Genomic DNA, 18185 nt, shown 5'->3' with positions numbered 1-18185 from the left:
TTTTAAAATTATGTAATCTTTTATGGAAAAAAATAACTTTCACACAACATTGCCTCAAATGTTTCGTTTAACACCCAATCGACTTTTTTACTGCGAAATCATGAACAATGAAATATTTTCATAATATAAGATTTCTCTTCGTAGTCATAGATATATTAGCAAATATATTTATAACGAAAGTGTCTAAGCACTTGTAAAATGTGCATTAAATTAATTCAGGCAGATAGACTTACTAATCCTTATTAATAGACTTTTAACCCTTTCAAGGCCAAAACGACCGAGATGGTCTCTCATTGAAACAACCACAACCACCGAAACGGTCGAGAATGTGACGTTGTTTTCTTCTCTTTTTAAGGTATAAAATTCCCCCAATCCATTGTATCAGTTTACTGCAGACAGCTTGTCGTAAAAGAATGGAAGCTTCTTTGTTAGAAAGTATAAAGGATGCCATTTGAAATCCTTAGACCTCTTTGGGCGTTAAGGGACGGGGAGAGGAGGAAATTGCTGTGAATCTCGAAAGGAATTTCAGGCGTTTCGGTATTTTAAGCATACAGGTTAGCGAAGGTTTCGGTTTCCTATGGTTAAACTAATTTTTATGTACAGCTACTCAACATGTCAGAGAAAAATTCATAATTCCCTTTTTTTGGGCCTAAATGTATTCACTAAAAAACAAGTGATGAGCTATAATAGTGAAATAGTTTAGTTTTTCCATTGATAGTTCCATTGTTTTGCAAAGAAATTTTCTATTTTGTTAATTTAATTACTGAAAAATATTATGAAGCAAATTACATTCAAAACAAGTTACACTTTGAAATTAGTATCAGCTCTCTGCCATTTTCTTTTAGACATCAATTCCCAACAGAGCTCCCATCAAGATATTTCCATCAATATGACAGAGCTCAGACATAAATTATGTACAAGCCATGTAAGGATCTTAAGTTTTACTAACGTTTATTTTATTTTAAATCTTTACTATCACTTCTTATTTTCTACTTCCGGCCAGAATTATAAGCGTGAAGGTTTTTATGCAAAGTTTGTCTGGCGAACGCCAAGTATTTAAGTGTGGCCTTTTTGCCAAGCGAGAGAGAGGAAGCAGTGAGTCAACGCAGGCCGCTTACCTTAGAAGTTACGCAGTTGCTGTTTGCCTTCCAGGCCAGAGGTTTTAATCCTCTTGATAAATTAAACGTATTGTAGTGTTCACAGTCTCTGTGCTACATACGCTTCCTGTTATTATAAGGCCAATCTTCCACGTGTATTATTCTAGAGTTAAATTAGAGTTTAGTTTTATTTTTATACTTTTACGTTAGACCCCGAGTGGCGGGTCATTGTATTCCGAAGTACGGAAGTTATTGTATATAGAGAAAAATAAAGGGTTTTTGTATACCCTTCGTCTGTATCCTGTCTACTTACTACAAATTAGTGAACATAGCTTTAGTAAGCTCTCTGTTCCTAGTCAGGTCCTTGTATGTTCCCGAAGAAGGTTAGAAGGAATATTGAACCTGATAGTGGCGCCCAACGAAGAAGAATAACCATGGCCGAGTTTCAAGAAGAACCTGTGCTGCCTGCAGGAACGGCTCAGAATCCAGAAATGCCAGCTGCCGCCCTGGAAGGATTCGGTTACATCGTCCAGACCATGCGCGCTTCGATGAAACCAGAAGCAACGTTTAACGGAAACTCACCGGTAACCAGTTTTTTGGAAAAATTGGATGACCACTTCATGCTCTACCCCGTGCACGAGTTTCAAAAAGTTACCTTAGCTACCAGCGCTTTGAGGGGCCAAGCGCTTAACTGGTTCAAATGTATAGGCAGAAGTCTCTTGGGTCAAGCAGGAAGTCCCACCTATACTTACGAAAATTTCAAGACTGCCCTACTAAAAGCCTTCCCTGTTGTAAGGGATCGTGCGAAATTAGAAACGGAACTTTTCAGTATATATCAACAAAGAATCGAAAACCTCTCGAGCTTTATTTTAAGAAAAATTCACGTTTTCAAGCTCTTGTATGGAAACCGTCCGGATCCTGAAATAATTCAAGTGATTTTGCCGAGGTTACTGCCCCAAGTGCAAGACTTTATTGAATTAAGAAATCCGACTACACTGGAAAAGTTATTTGAGCTAGCAATCCAGTTTGAAAGTAGAAGAACGGCGGACGTCGAAAGAAGACGCCAATATCAACAGCGAAACCAATTTGGTACGCCAAGACTACAGCAAACTCAAGCACATGGCTACGGAGAAAAAGCGAATCAGTGGGCAAGGAAACCCGAGCATTCAAAAACAGCCGGCGAACGTCGACAGTTCAATAGCAACCCAGGAAAAAAGTCTCAAGGCCAGGGGAAAAAGAAGGAAAGCACGGAAAGGAAAAATAATTTAAACTAAAACGGATTTCTGCTGACGAGAGGGTGCGGAAATCCGAAGGCCACGAAAACCCCTCTTCCTACAAGTTAAATACAGTAATGGTGAAAAATTTGACTCTTCCGAAGATTGAAGTCTTGGTGAATAATATCCCAGCCACCGCACTCCTGGATACCGGCGCGCAGTGTTCCTGTGTGGCAGAACAGTTTTTTAGGAAGTATTTTCGCAAATACCGCATATATAATGCGGATAATACGACAGTATTAGCGGCGCAAGGAGAAAAATGTAAGTGCGTAGGTAAAGTACCTTTGTATATCCGTATCAAGGACGAACAAATAAAGGTGATGTTTTTTATAGTAAAGAATCTGCAAGCACATTTAATCTTGGGGATAGATTTTCTTTCAGACGCACAAGCTACACTGGATTTTAATGAAGCGTCCCTTAAGCTGACAATGAAACCAGTGCGTGTAGAAAAGGCTGAACCGCCAAGGTTAAATCTTGACCACCTGCCTAATGACGAGCAAGATAGAATCCGACAAGTGGTAAGTGAATTTGCTTCGTTATTTAGTGATATTCCAGGATTTACTCAGGTTACTAACCATAGTATTGACACCGGAGATGCATTGCCAGTTCGTCAAAAACCATACCGGTATGATAAGAATAAGGAAAAAATTATAGAATGGCATATTACCGATATGCTACGTAAAAAGATCATAACGCCCATCTCAAGTAGTTATGCTAGCCCGGTGGTTTTATGTAAGAAAAATAATGACTATCCTTTGGAGCATCCAAAAAGGTGGAGATTCGCTATTGATTACCGTAAATTAAATTCCATAACGAAATATCCGGTATATCCGTTACCGATCATAGAAGAAATTTTAAGGAACATAAAATCAACCAAATTTATGACGACTTTAGACTTAACGACTGGTTATTTTCAAATAGGGGTGAGGCCTGAGGACGTGCCTAAGACTGCTTTTATAACCAAGTCTGGCACTTATGCAATTTTGCGTATGCCGTTTGGCCTTTCAGGCGCCCCGGCAACATTTCAGCGATGCATGGACATTGTGTTAAGACCTGTTCTTGGAAAGTCCACATTTATCTATTTAGACGATATCATTATTACTAGTGATAATCTAGACCAACATGTACAGGATTTAAGACAGGTGTTTTCTTTATTAAATGAGGCCGGTCTAAAAGTTAATGTCGAAAAGTGCAAATTTGCAGCCCCTGAATTAAAATATTTAGGTTACAAAATATCTCAAAAAGGGAACGAGACAGATGAATCAAAAATAATCGCTGTACAAAAGTATCCGACTCCAAACACGGCAAAAAGCTCTCTTCTTTTCTAGGACTTTGTTCATATTATAGGTCCTTTATAAAAGATTTTGCGGCTATCGCTGAGCCATTGTTAAAATTAAAAAGGAAAAAGCCAAGATTCTCGTGGACGGCCGAAGCCAATAGTGCTTTCGAAAAATTAAAACAATCATTAACGCAAGCCCCTGTGTTGAAATTTCCTGAAAAGGATGAAAATTTAGAAATTTCAGCGGATGCTTCGGATTATGCGGTAGGAGCGGTACTTTCGCAAAATCAGCAGTCCGTGGCATTTTTTAGCCGAACTTTAAATCAAACACAAAGAAACTATTCCGCGACCGAGAGAGAGGCACTTGCAGTTCTGTTAGCAGTGCAAAAGTTCCGAGTCTATTTTGGAAAGGCGCCGATAACAGTATACTCTGATCATGCGGCGGTAACTAGATTGTACTCAGGGAAAAATTTATCCCCAAGGTTAATAAGATGGGCACTCAAGCTGCAAGAATATAATCTGGTAATCAAGCATACCCCTGGAAAGGAAAATATCGTAGCAGATGCCCTATCAAGGATTAAAATAGACGAACAAGGCAATACCGTAAAGATGGCAATGCTTACAGCGTGTACAATAAATTCCCGAGAAACTGTAATAACCGAACTGGGTAAGGATCCTGAGTTTGGAAGTATTTAAAAGGATGAAAATTTAGAAATTTCAGCGGATGCTTCGGATTATGCGGCAGGAGCGGTACTTTCGCAAAATCAGCAGTCCGTGGCATTTTTTAGCCGAACTTTAAATCAAACACAAAGAAACTATTCCGCGACCGAGAGAGAGGCACTTGCAGTTCTGTTAGCAGTGCAAAAGTTCCGAGTCTATTTTGGAAAGGCGCCGATAACAGTATACTCTGATCATGCGGCGGTAACTAGATTGTACTCAGGGAAAAATTTATCCCCAAGGTTAATAAGATGGGCACTCAAGCTGCAAGAATATAATCTGGTAATCAAGCATACCCCTGGAAAGGAAAATATCGTAGCAGATGCCCTATCAAGGATTAAAATAGACGAACAAGGCAATACCGTAAAGATGGCAATGCTGACAGCATGTACAATAAATTCCCGAGAAACTGTAATAACCGAACTGGGTAAGGATCCTGAGTTTGGAAGTATTTATGAGTATTTGAAGGATCCTGAAAATTTTAGCCACCAAGATATTGTGGCGATAAGAAATAGGGCGGCCCATTACGAACTAATAGATGGTCTATTATTCTACACAAAAACTACGAATTCCAACAACGAATTTCGACCTGTTATCCCAGCTAGTCTTAGATTAAATATCCTGCAGGAGCTCCATGACAGCCCTTTAGCTTCTCATGCTGGTATTCGAAAAACTATCCAACGCGTACGCGAGGCAGTCTACTTTCCTGAACTGCAAAAGTTAACAAGGGCGTATGTCCAGTCCTGCCCAACATGTCAAGCCGTTAATTATATTAATTTCCGCCCGGCCGGGTTTCTAAATAGTATTAAATCCGAATTTCCAAATGAAATAATTGGCATCGATTTATTGGACCCTTTCCCAAAAAGTCAGTTAAATAAAAGTCGCTATCTCCTTGTTATGGTTGATCATTTTAGTAAATGGACCGAAATTGTTCCCTTAAAACGAGCCTCCGCGAAATTAGTTACTGATTCTATTTTAAATAAATATATTTTAAAATACGGGGCGCCCCTAAAAGTTATATCGGATAATGGTCCTCAATTTGTAAGTAATATATTTGAAGACATGTGCCAAAAACTGGGCATACGTCATTTAAAAATGGTCCCGTATCGGCCGCAATCAAATATAGCGGAACGGGTCAACAGAAATATAGCGAAAATTATCCGTAGTTATGTTAAAAATTTTCATAAAAGCTGGGATAACTATGTCAATGAATTTGCTTTCGCCCTTAGGACCGCAAAACATGATACAACGGGTATCATGTTTAAAACTCCTGCTGAGTTATTTCTAGGCAGAAAGATTATAACACCGTTAGATAAATTATTTTATGTGCAACAAAGAGCCCCAGAATTTAAAATGGGTGATATAGAAAAACTAATAAAAGAAGCAAAAAAGAATACGGAAGTAGCACAAAGAAAACAGAAGCTATATTATGATTTGAAACGACGGGGAGTAACTTATAAAGTAGGCGATGAAGTTTTAAAAATTAAGCATTCACTTTCTTCAGCACCAGAAGATAAAACTGCCAAAAGTTTTCCACGATTTGAGGGACCATATGTTATAGAAAAAATAACTCACGCTGTTGTAGTGTTAAAAGCAAGAAATGGTGAAACCTGTTCCGCAAACATTGATCAAATCAAGCCCTACTTCTATCGTAATAAAATGCAAATCTTTTCAGATCTTTTGCAGGATCCGGCACGGCAGACACAGCAGGTACAAGTTCCAGAGGTGGAAAAACGACAAGTACAAGGGGAAGCCAATGAGAGACAGAAGTAAGTGAAAAGAAAATTGCCCCGCGGAAAAATTGAAGGTAACAAGAAAAAGAAGCCGTTCCACCGTCCAGAAAACAGAGTTCACGAACACCCCCAGAATGAAGAAGGGAGAAGGACGACGTATGTGAAGAGGACCAGGAGAAATGACGGCAACTATAACCCGGCTTTAAAACGGAAGATCTACTCATCCGACAGAACTCTCCGCAGCAAAAGTCGCCGAACTGCGGAAGGGCCATCAGCGGCGGAGGAAAAAGTACAAGGACAATTTGAACGGCCAACAACGAGGTCCAAGCAGGATCACGACAGAAGTTTCCCGGTTCCGCCAAGACCAGCTGCCTTCAAACGGCCAAGACCACAAGCAGAGGAGAAAAGGAAGGTGTTCAAGGGTGGCCGAACTGGTGAAAAACGGAAGCTTCCAGAGGAAAGCACTGAAGGGCGAGCCCGTACAAGAAGGAGGATAAATCAAGCTACTATCTGCAGTACCTTTAAAGACTAGGCCCAGAAAAGGATGTCCGAATATTACAAAGATAAGTAAAATTTTATGTTACTTTGCAAACTTAAGTTAATCTTTCATTCTTACTGCAAGTGGCAGATTTCAAAAAGTTTTACCTCATGCGAGGTCTTCCTTTATCCCCAAAAGGGCGAGAAATGAGTTGTGACCGATTTTCTTATTATGTTTTTCAATTACTCGTGCGTAAAACTAAAGTTGATGTATAATAGCGTTGTGTAAAGACTTAAATATTGTAAAAAGTTATTGTATAAATTTTATTTAAAACATTCTAGCAAGAGAGAAGTTTTAGTCTGAAAGACTTTTTTTGAAATGTAATATTTCAATGTAGAAAGAATTGGCACTTGCTTTGAAAAGAATAGAAGTTAACAATGTACTACTAATGTATGTTTTCAAATGTGTAAAATTAACAGCATGTTGATATGTTCTTATATACAATGTGAACTGTTATTTTAAATGTTAAGAAATACCGTGATATGGTAAAAGTGAAAGTAATGTTAAAAATTTGTTATTCGTGTGACTGTAAAGACTAAATCATGGCGAATATGTGTTAAAGGTTGAATGATGTAGTTAGGCTCTCTGACGCTACACTTTAGAGTTAGCCACTTTTAGAATAGTACCTGAGGGTTTAGAGTTGAAATTAGGGTGTGTTAAGAGGTCTCGTTATGTTGAATTTTAACACGTTAGTGTTTTGATTGTAGGAGGAAGTGTGGCACACGTAGACAGAAACACATTCGTGTTTGGTGTTCTTTTACAACACATGTCAGAGAGCACGGGGAGAGATAATTAAAATAGTCATGAATGAAATAAGAATGTTAGAGCAGTATAATTGTATATGTTACTTGCCATGTCATTGTGTAACATTTCATTAAACTAGTTTTCCTTCCAGATCTCTAGAAGGAACCAGAATTGAATAAAAGCTCCTGTTTAGATGCAGTACAGATGAAAAAAAGATTGTTGTATATCCTGGGAGCTGCTATTGTAACAAATTTCTTTCTTTTAAATTTCTAGTTTCTAGCGAAGTTATGTTTGTAAAAGATTGGCCTCGCGTTAGATTCTAGAGCTAAAAGTTTTCAACAAGGTCGTTTTAGACCTCAGTTTCAAACTAATTAACTCTGGCGGGAAGTATGTAAGGATCTTAAGTTTTACTAACGTTTATTTTATTTTAAATCTTTACTATCACTTCTTATTTTCTACTTCCGGCCAGAATTATAAGCGTGAAGGTTTTTATGCAAAGTTTGTCTGGCGAACGCCAAGTATTTAAGTGTGGCCTTTTTGCCAAGCGAGAGAGAGGAAGCAGTGAGTCAACGCAGGCCGCTTACCTTAGAAGTTACGCAGTTGCTGTTTGCCTTCCAGGCCAGAGGTTTTAATCCTCTTGATAAATTAAACGTATTGTAGTGTTCACAGTCTCTGTGCTACATACGCTTCCTGTTATTATAAGGCCAATCTTCCACGTGTATTATTCTAGAGTTAAATTAGAGTTTAGTTTTATTTTTATACTTTTACGTTAGACCCCGAGTGGCGGGTCATTGTATTCCGAAGTACGGAAGTCATTGTATATAGAGAAAAATAAAAGGTTTTTGTATACCCTTCGTCTGTATCCTGTCTACTTACTACAAATTAGTGAACATAGCTTTAGTAAGCTCTCTGTTCCTAGTCAGGTCCTTGTATGTTCCCGAAGAAGGTTAGAAGGAATATTGAACCTGATAGCCAAAGTTAACAGATGAACGCCAATTAAACAGGAATTAATTTAATTTTTAATAATGCTTTACACAATACTGACAAAGAAGCACCCACAGCATTACACTTTATTGAAAATATCTTGTTCGCTGCCAAAGTTTTTTATTTCTTTGGCTACAACTGTGTTTTCAAACCTTCACGCGGTTAACTGATATTAGACGAAACTTCTTCGTTACGTATATAAGTACAAAATTAAATTTCATCAATATTTCAAAGATCAAATATCCATCAGGACTGCTTTTAGCCCGTAATGGTCGCCATAATGGATTCCGTTGCGGACCATAATCACACCCGATTCTCTTATGTAATATACAAACATTAAAAGGAAATTTAGTCTTACACAAATTATAGAGTTTAAGATACATACCACTTCCGGATCCTGTCGTATGGTCTCTCGTTGGGCCTTGGTCAAGAGAAGGGAAAGGGCTTCTCAGCTGCCAGGCGGCTTCAGTTGAGCTGTCCGTAATCCAGTTGCAAAAGGATTGGTCAAAACTGCATCGAGAAATTGCATTCGCTGTTGGAGGTCAAGTAAAAAATGTAATGAATTTCTTATCTTTTACATAAAATGTACTGCTAAACGTAACCCTCATATTCATACAAAATTTGAATTCTGCGTCATTTGTGCAATAAAGTGTGGGCAACAAGAAAAAAATATAATTTTACATCTGACAGTTCTGAGTTATTAAAAATGAGCGCTACACGAAAGAATATCGCGTTTGCATTGGTGAGCAAAGCATTTTAAAAATAATGAAAGTCTGCCAGCAACAGTTTGCTATGTTATACAAAATAGAGTCGGAATAGTGATCGAACTTCATCAATTATGAAGAAATTAAATAAAATAGTTTAGGGAGTAATTCACTTAGTGATCTTTAACACTCTGGCCGTCCTTCAACAAGTCGTTCGACACAAAACATCTAAGCAAATCATGAGTGTGTTGCTGAGAGTTTTGGGATACCAATTCGGCACCGTACTGAATTGGTTATTTCGTGAAACTTTCTACAACCTATTCTCCAGAAAGATTTATATCTTTATGCTTACAGAGTTTAACTGACGGAAGAACTAAAGCCCATTGACCACACACAGTAAAGAGAGTTCGCTGAATGGATTATGGAAACAACAAGTGGATGCTGATTCAAATAAACAAAGCTGACGGACAAAATCATATTCAATGATGAGGCTCATTTTCATCTTGATGGCTTGGTTAATGGACAAAATTGTCGCATTTGGGATGCAGAAAAATCCATGAGTGATTGTTGAAAAACAAATGCATGCACAACCTCTCACTGTTTGGTGCAGATTTTGAACTGGAAGCATCATAGAACCATTTTTCTCCGAAAATGCGGCTGGTCAGTCACTAACAGTTAACGGTGCTCGCTATTGCAATAATGATAATCCAATTTTTAGCTCTTTATATGCAAGGTATGGATGTGGACGACATGTGATTTCAATAAGAATGTGCCACATGCCATACAGCCTGAGTAACACTTCAATTACTGCATGAGTCATTTCTTGTTCGCAGAATTTCCTTTTCTGGTAATCAGGATTTGCTTCCTACATCATAATGCCGTTGGACGTTTTTCTTTCGGGTGTTTTGAAGTCTAAGATATATGTCAACAAGCACAAAGACAAACACGCCTGAAGGAGGAAACTGAGCGCTGTATTAACGAAATTCAGCCACATTTATGCTAAACTGTTCTAAGATTACGTACTGTGTACTTTTAAATTACAGTTGAATTTGAAGAATCTTAAGAACTGGCAAGCGAATGATCGCTTGAGTTCGTGATATAGAAGAGTGATAGTAACCCTTTTTTATTCCAATAAGGTGTAACAGAACTCCCTCTTGGAGTTGTACAATAAGGCCGACACTGGGGCTTGAACTTAAGAGACTAAGAACTAAGCTTAACTAATCTTAACTAAAAAGATATAGCCGAAGCTATCAAACTTCTAACAGAGTTGACCCCTTATCACTAATTAACCGCGAAGCTATCAAGGGCCTAAAGTACGGCCGAGCGCCATAATAGCTTAAGAGAGAGTAGCCTAAAAAGGCGGACGCGTGCTAGCCAGAATCACTGGTTCTCTCTTACTAAGACAGTAGAACTTCGCGGTTAAATACTACTCCTAAAATTTGCATTAAAACTTGATTCTATAAATACGTTCTGGCCGGAAGTTGTAAGTTGAAATTAAGAAGCAATAGGAAAGGAAATTTAACTGTTAGAAAAATTAACATAATCCTTACACGGTCATGGAGAATTTCAACAAAACAATGCGCATGTGCCAGATAAGTTATCAGGGCCATTTACCCACTATGCTATTTTTCTTTACATAACCCTATACTTATCCACTTTAAGAGTCAACAAACTATTTACAGCATTAAATTATAAACTTGTGCTTTCAAACAAAACTACTCTTGCGGTAATTTCGAGACACCCTTTATTTACAATAATTCATTTGCAACAAAATATGTTTTGGAAAATTATTTATTCTTATAAATTATGTCGTCTTATTACTGTCTTTCTCGCTTCTCATTTTCCTGCCAGAATGTAAATTTGTATTTTGCATGTATTCAAATGAGGTAGTATCGAAAGGAATGTTTTAGAGGGTAGAATCAGAGCTTGTTCCACCTGCTGAAGGCCACGTTTGATAACTAATTTTCCTGAGAGCAGTATTCTGAGGCGTTGCACTATTTTCGTCAATAGGCTTGTTACACTGGCTTTTGGTCGGAGCCAACTTGTGCAGTTTGTGTCTGTGTAGCCTTTCGGTTTACTTAATTTAACTTACATTTACTTAGTTAAGCCAAATTCCTTACTTTTGATTTAAGCCATAAATGCTGGCTGTTCTGTAATTATGAGTAGTTATGAGTAGTAATTTTGTTAACTTTTATTTGAGTTAAATAAAAGAGTCTTTTACATTCTTTTTCAGTTTATGTGGTACTTACTATACAAGACATAGTGATAGGTCACTTCGGTCTTCGATTTCTTGTCTATGCTACCAAAGAACACAAGACTCCACACTGGCGCCCGAAATTTTAGTATGTTATGTCTCAAGAAAATCTATCAACAAACATCGCCTTTGGCAAGTGATTTGCACTTTGATTGTACTCTCTAAAATCTGCATTTAAATACTATCTCCTTTCTACCTCATTTGAATACACGCGAACTATAAATTTACATTCTGGCTGGAAAATGGGAAGCTAGAAAGGAAAGTAAATTAACATAAAAATAACTTGTTAATAAAACTAAATAAACCCTTATAAGAGTACATTCTTACAAATGGTATTTTTCAATGCATGTAGTGGTAATATTTTTTATTAACATGAATGCATTTAATACAAATAAAGTCCATTTATAAAATTACATTTTGTTTCATGAAAGTCATATCTAATACCGCATTTCTTTGATTCTATAATACCACGGATTGCGTGAAGCACGCTTGTATCTGAATACTACTGCAGATTTTTATCTGCAGTAGTATTCAGATACAAGCGTGTCTTTTGTATCTAGGAAACTAAACGAAAGATACAAAACGCATTTAAGAATTAAACGCATTTTTAATAACCGATTTCGATTTATTAACCACGAAAGTCTATATATATGTATATATTTAAAGTAAAGTATATTTAAATTCTAACCACTTAAAAAGTTCTGTTTGAAATATTAAACAAAGGGTGATTCATATTTTATTTGTTTGTATTTTTTATCATTCTTTAATTTTTTGTTTGCAAAACTTCCTACATTTTTTTCTTTCATAATCAAAGTTATATATATATATATATATCTTAAAATAGGTTTTTCACTTTTAAGTTACAGACACAATTTACTGGCCCTGTACAATTTTCCTCAGATTGGACAATGTTTTAAAAAATAATTTCTTTTTGAACAAAAACCTTTATATGTAAAGCATATATATATATAATTTGTTTCTTCTGAAAAATTAATTCCAAAAGATCATCGTATCTAAAGCATTTGTTTATAATGACCCTAACACACACACACACAAAAAAAAAAAAATAATGAATCTTATATTTGAAGAAAGAAATTAATTTGAATGAGAAAAAAACTTCTAAAGCTATTTTGAACATAAAATTAGAAAAAACTCCTTGCTAATAAAAATACATTTTGCTTCAATGTTAGGAATATTTCCCACAATATCTGAATTTAATATAGCAATTTGAAATATATTTATTTTGCTCACCGCATGTTTCCTGTCTCTCATCTTCAAAATTGCCACAGTCGTCGGTGTAATCGCAGATATTGTCCATAGGAATGCAACGAGAATTCTTGCAATTGAACTGGTTGGAAGAACACATACCCGGAACTCCAGTAGCTACAGAAAAACGAAATTTAGATAGTCTTAAATGCTGAAACTCACGGCACGGCTAGTATATATAACCTTCCAAACATTTAAACATAAAAATACATCACAATGTATCCAAAAAACTTATATCGTATCAAACACTTAATTATTATTACTATGTTTTTTCCTATAGAGACGTAAATATATAAGATATGACATTGAGAAGACTGTTTTTCTAAAGGAGCAAACCAAATTTTATATTAACGCAGTATCAAAAGATTACGTCAATTAACTTTTGATGCATAACTCTGTAGGAAAACAGAGACAGTTCTATATCTCCCGTTCTACTGGGCCGATTGAGGAAATTTAATTGGCGATGTCCCGAAAGCAAGATTTAGGATAATCTAATACCAATGCTGTGTATTAGATTTATACACAGCAATGGTCTAACACAGGTATTCTGACACAAAATAGGACCTTTTTCTGAATTACCAATTTTCTTCCATATTTCATTTCTACTACTCAAACTATGACTCAATATTGAACTTTGTAAAATTAGACTACAAATGTACTGAGAAATCTGCTTCAAAATACTTCAATCTGTTTCAAAATTTCGTTTAAATTTTTGTCTTGGCAATATCGAAGAATTTAACCAAGAATATAACAATTACTATTGCCGTTTTCGTTTTCGCAAAATTCAGCTTTGACTTCTAGGTGCTTATAGCTGAAGAGACGTGCTGTCAAATCTTTTCTAATTTTCTATGTGCTTACAGTTGAACAAACATGGTGTCAAAGCTGTTGTTCCAATCTTCTGAGTGCTTACAATTGAATACGCATGGTGTCAAATCTATTCTTGCACTCTTCTAGTGCTTACAGTTGAGAAAGCATGGTGTCAAATCTATTGTTTTAATTTTCTAAGTGATTACATTTGAACAAACATAGCGTCAAATCTATTGCTGCAATCTTCTGAATGCTTACAGTTGAATAAATATGGTGTCTAATCTATTCTTGCAATCTTCTGGTGCTTACAGTGAGCAAATATGGTGTCAAATCTATTGTTCCAATCTTCTAATTAATTACAATGGAACAAACATGGTGTCAAATATATTGTTCTATTCTTCTAAGCGCTTACAATTGAACAGACATGGCATTAAATCTATTGTTTCAATCTTCTATATGCTGAGAGTTGAACAAACATGGTGTTAAATCTATTGCTGTAATCTTCTAAGTGCTTAGAATTGAATAAACATTATGTCAAATCTATTCTTCTAATCTGTTCCGCACAAGTAATGGTGTGAAGCTAGATAGTTTAACACCATTACTTGTGCGGAACAGATTAGGAGATAACTTGAAATAAGGATTCAAAATGGTAGGTAATTTAAGAGAGAGAGGTAAGCTCTTAAAAGTAAGCTTTACAGCAACTACTAAATTGTTAGCATTTTTCAAATTCGTTTTGGCAAATTTTGAAGAATAGATTTAAAGTGCGCTTCACAAATAACGTGAACATTATTCAAAAGCATGGCTTTCAGTCATTGTCTTCTTACATTTTTCACGTGAAAGATACTTTGCCTGTCATAAAAAGTTGATGTCTGCAAAATGGTTTCATCTATCATAAAAATATTCATAAAAAATCTACTACATATTTCATATTCATAAAAATATCTAACAGTTATAAAATAAATTCAAAAGAATGTTTTAAAAAATGAAACATTCGTGGATTTATACAATAGTGGCGGGAAATTCGATACGTCAAAGAATGCTTTAAAATTTGCGTCAAAGAATGCTTTTAAATTCAAAGAATGCTTTAAAATTTGCGAAAATGATGGAGGAAATTTATGCCATGCTAAAATTGCTAGTCTCGCGATAAACACCAAGTATATTATATAATTTTCTCAAATCACACTAACTTGACTTTTTTTTTAAGTTAAATTTTCTTTAAATAACATTCTACAAGATTTCAGATTGATTAATGAGGCTATATTTTATCTCTGTTGAAAGTTATTTCCCATTAACCAAAAAGCAAGGAATAAAAATCCTAACTATCATTTATTTCTTTTGTTGAATTTAGAAAATAACTCACTTAATGTCTCACACCCTCTCATAGCTATATCATCTACCGCAAAGTGACCTTCTTCATACCTCTCTCGCATTACCAAGAAGGCGATCTGAAAATAAAAAAATTCGTTAGCTCCTGGATAATTATTCAACTTATTATAGTCTTATTTTTCACAATAGTACCGTATATTCCAGTGTATAGCGCGCATCTAAAGTTTTAATTTTTAGGCATATTCGCCATATAACGCGCCCCCTTTTCTTTATGCAGAAACATGAAAGATACATATGCGATGCTCTTATTTTTTTTTACGTTATTCATTCGAAGATCTTTCGGAGGCTGTCGAACAATGGTACACTGAATCGACAAGCGATAAGGGTAACAAATACGTATGTGATTGATGTAAAAGGCATAAAAATTGTTTACATAAAATAACAGGTCACGTAGTATTTCCCGACTTAGCGGACGGTACAAAAATAAATACCTTATAGGTGATAACACTTAATGAAAAATCAAAGCACAATTTATTCGCCTATTACACAGGACACTATTACACAGGACTATTAAAAGCGAGCACTATTACACAGGAGAGTTACAAAGACTAAGTTTACACAGCCTTCAGGCTATAACGGTGAAGACAGCTTCAGTGCGAAGCACTCAAGTACAGCCCCCGACTCGGTCGATCGCTCTCAAGCTAACCTCTGAAACCAAGACACTACTTTCTCCCCGTACAAGCAAGGTATATACAGACTTAACCTAGGGGTTCCCAACCTTTTTGCTCCTAAGAGCACATTCTAGAATATTTGTTGTATGGTGGGCACCATTTACGTTTTCAAGGTGAATTTATTAGTTGGATAGAGTTAATAATACGTACACGTTAAAAAAAAGGATCGGTCGCATTTCGCTTTGTGTTGGTATCTGTGTTGGACGTAATTTCTATTTCATTAAAAAGGGGAAAACTTTTACATAGAATTTTATTGAAAACTAAATCATTTTTATTGTGACCGCACAGCGGTAGGCACACATTTAACGATCGGCGGGCGCCATAGTACCCGGGCATAGGTTGGAAACCCCTGCTTTAATCTATCTTCGAGAATATTCTCCAGAAAACCGCTAAGAACGCATTCTAGAATGCTTTCTCTCAGTCCATGATATATCATCAATTTAGGCGCCAAATATCGCAAAAAGGGCGATTTCGAACCAAATCTGGCAACCTTGCCTTTCCCTGCCACTTTCTGACAACCCTAACTTGCGGCTATCTCACCGCTCAGTCGCATAGTTGTGAATGCCCCGCTGGGCATTCCGTAACAATATTTAATATTCTTTCTTAACAGTTTTAAATAAAGTGTTTCCCTGATTGATTTGCTTGGCTGTGTAGTCTAAAGTTGAGAATACGAGGTTGGAGAAACATGGTAGAATATTACTTTTTAATCTATGAAAACGTAAAGCAATACAGTTTTCGACATTTTACAATTACTAGCGGTAATAATAGTCGCAGCTTGCTTTTACAACAAATCTGCTATTCTCATGCGAAAGGTCACTTTGACCACGAATGTTAAATAGAGTGGTCAATGGCAGGGAAGAAAATAATGAAAACATGTTCCTAAGCTGTGAGTGACTGAATTTTTTCCTAGTGAAAGAAATCTTATTGTTGTTGTGACTCATCTCATTTGTCTAAAGCAACATCAAAACAAGCCCACAAATATCATTGTGACAAGGAGTTCAAGACTGTGCCTGTCATTGACAAGAGCCTTGAGCACCATACAGGTGACTTTGCTCTGTCCTGCCACCAGCCTCTCGAGAGACCTTTCCCCTCGCCGCATATTTAGAGTGCCCCTTGCCGCACAGACAGTATACATTTATAAACATCCATGCCTTCTCCGAGATTCGAACCCGTGCAGTCACAGTCACTTGTCTTGCTTGGGTGGTAAACGAAATCTTAACGTAAATAGTAGAAATCACATCACGATTTAAAAATTTCTTCTCACTTTGAATGCTCTCGGGATCCGGCCAAGTTTAACTTCTCCTCTGGTCCAAACTTCGTTACTGTCTCTCTCAGGAACCCATATCTCAATACTCTTATTATTACGGTTGAGGGTGATAGATGGTGTCACTGTAGGGAAACAAAATATAATTAAGTTTTGTAATAAAAACATAGGTTGGTAAATAAATTTTAGGACAGCTATTTAATTAACAGCAATTAATACAGTTCAGCGATTAACATTGCTGAAACTTTATTTAATCAACCACTTTATAATTATACGCACTATTTTATTGCCGTGACACAGTTTTCATGACTTCAGTGAAACGGGCTTTTTAAAATGATTAATGTTGCTAATTTTTTTTTTTAACTTTAGATTGCCTGTGATATAGCTTTACAGTGTACGTCTATTATCCGGGCTAATGCCGGGGAAGCTCATAAGGTATTTCTCCCACTTCCCTAGCGTGCCTTCGTGGGTAACGGTAGCACGCTGGGCCGGTATTCCAGAGGTCCGTGGCTCGATTCCCAGCGAAGGCGGTAGCATATTTTTCGTATCTTCGGTCGGTTTCCAGAAAAATCCCAGTGAATTTACAAACTTGTCACGGATAATTGAAAAATACGGATAACTGAAAAATACGGATAATCCAAAGTATCAATTTTCATGCATATTGTAAATGTTTATTTCTTAAAAAAATCAATAATTTTACATAGAAATAGATCCGAAATAACAGTTTTGTCTGTTATAAAAAAGTGATACTTTACAGCAGTTTCCTTCTATTTTATCATTACATTACTACACTGCGTAGAGCCAGATAAAGATCCCGGCATTACAATTACATAGTCTCAGCCATACGTTATGGTCAACAGGCTAAAATTTAGAAAATTTGGCTATAATGAACCAAAATATATTACTCTGTTTAGCTATCTCTCACTGAAGAGCCGAATGTCGTTTTCCTTGGTATTTTCGAGTTTATTATGATATGCGAAAGGCGATATGTAAACCTCAGATCATAATTTTAGTATGTTAGTAAAAAGCAGTTTGTCAGAGGGCACTAAATCATGAAATAACTTTCGAAGAAGCTTTCTATTTTGGTAATTTCTATCTTTCTATTTCTAAGTGAGATTTATTGGGTAAGGTTCAAAAAAGTTTCTCAAAACAGTTATGCTACGGGTTTCCTTCTTTTTTTTTCAAACTTATATTTTTAAATGTAACTACTAATGTTAACGATATTCAGTTCGAATAAGGTTGACTTTGCAATTAATATAAATGAGAAACATAATTCTGAAAAGTGGTAGTCTTCGTTTCTAAAATGAATGCTTTTGGTGATTTCTATCTTTCTATTTCTAAGTGAGATTTATTGGTAAGGTTGAAAAAGGTTTCTCAAAACAGTTATGCTACGGGTTTCCTTCTTTTTTTCTTTTTTTTTTTTCTTTTTTTTTTTTCAAACTTATATTTTTAAATGTAACTACTAAT

General features: G+C 36.1%; 1 protein-coding gene across 2 annotated transcripts in view; it reads right to left on the bottom strand.

Annotated features, from left to right (window-relative positions):
- LOC118199377 (MAM and LDL-receptor class A domain-containing protein 1-like) overlaps window positions 1-18185 on the bottom strand; it is a 344431-nt gene that overhangs the window by 156097 nt on the left and 170149 nt on the right. For both annotated transcript variants that reach the window (XM_085826944.1, XM_085826943.1), the window contains exons 35-38: window positions 16719-16843; window positions 14758-14842; window positions 12576-12707; window positions 8752-8898 (exon numbers count right to left, since the gene is read on the bottom strand). In XM_085826944.1, the coding sequence (XP_085683070.1) occupies window positions 8752-8898; window positions 12576-12707; window positions 14758-14842; window positions 16719-16843 (489 nt within the window). The remainder of the gene's footprint in view (window positions 1-8751; window positions 8899-12575; window positions 12708-14757; window positions 14843-16718; window positions 16844-18185) is intronic.

Source organism: Stegodyphus dumicola, chromosome 11, assembly GCF_044657685.1.
Source record: "Stegodyphus dumicola isolate Sdum_Otavi_A_Nest chromosome 11, ASM4465768v1".
NCBI lineage: Eukaryota > Metazoa > Arthropoda > Arachnida > Araneae > Eresidae > Stegodyphus > Stegodyphus dumicola.
Note: the sequence above shows the minus strand (reverse complement) of the source record. Positions and strands in the feature narration are given on the sequence as shown.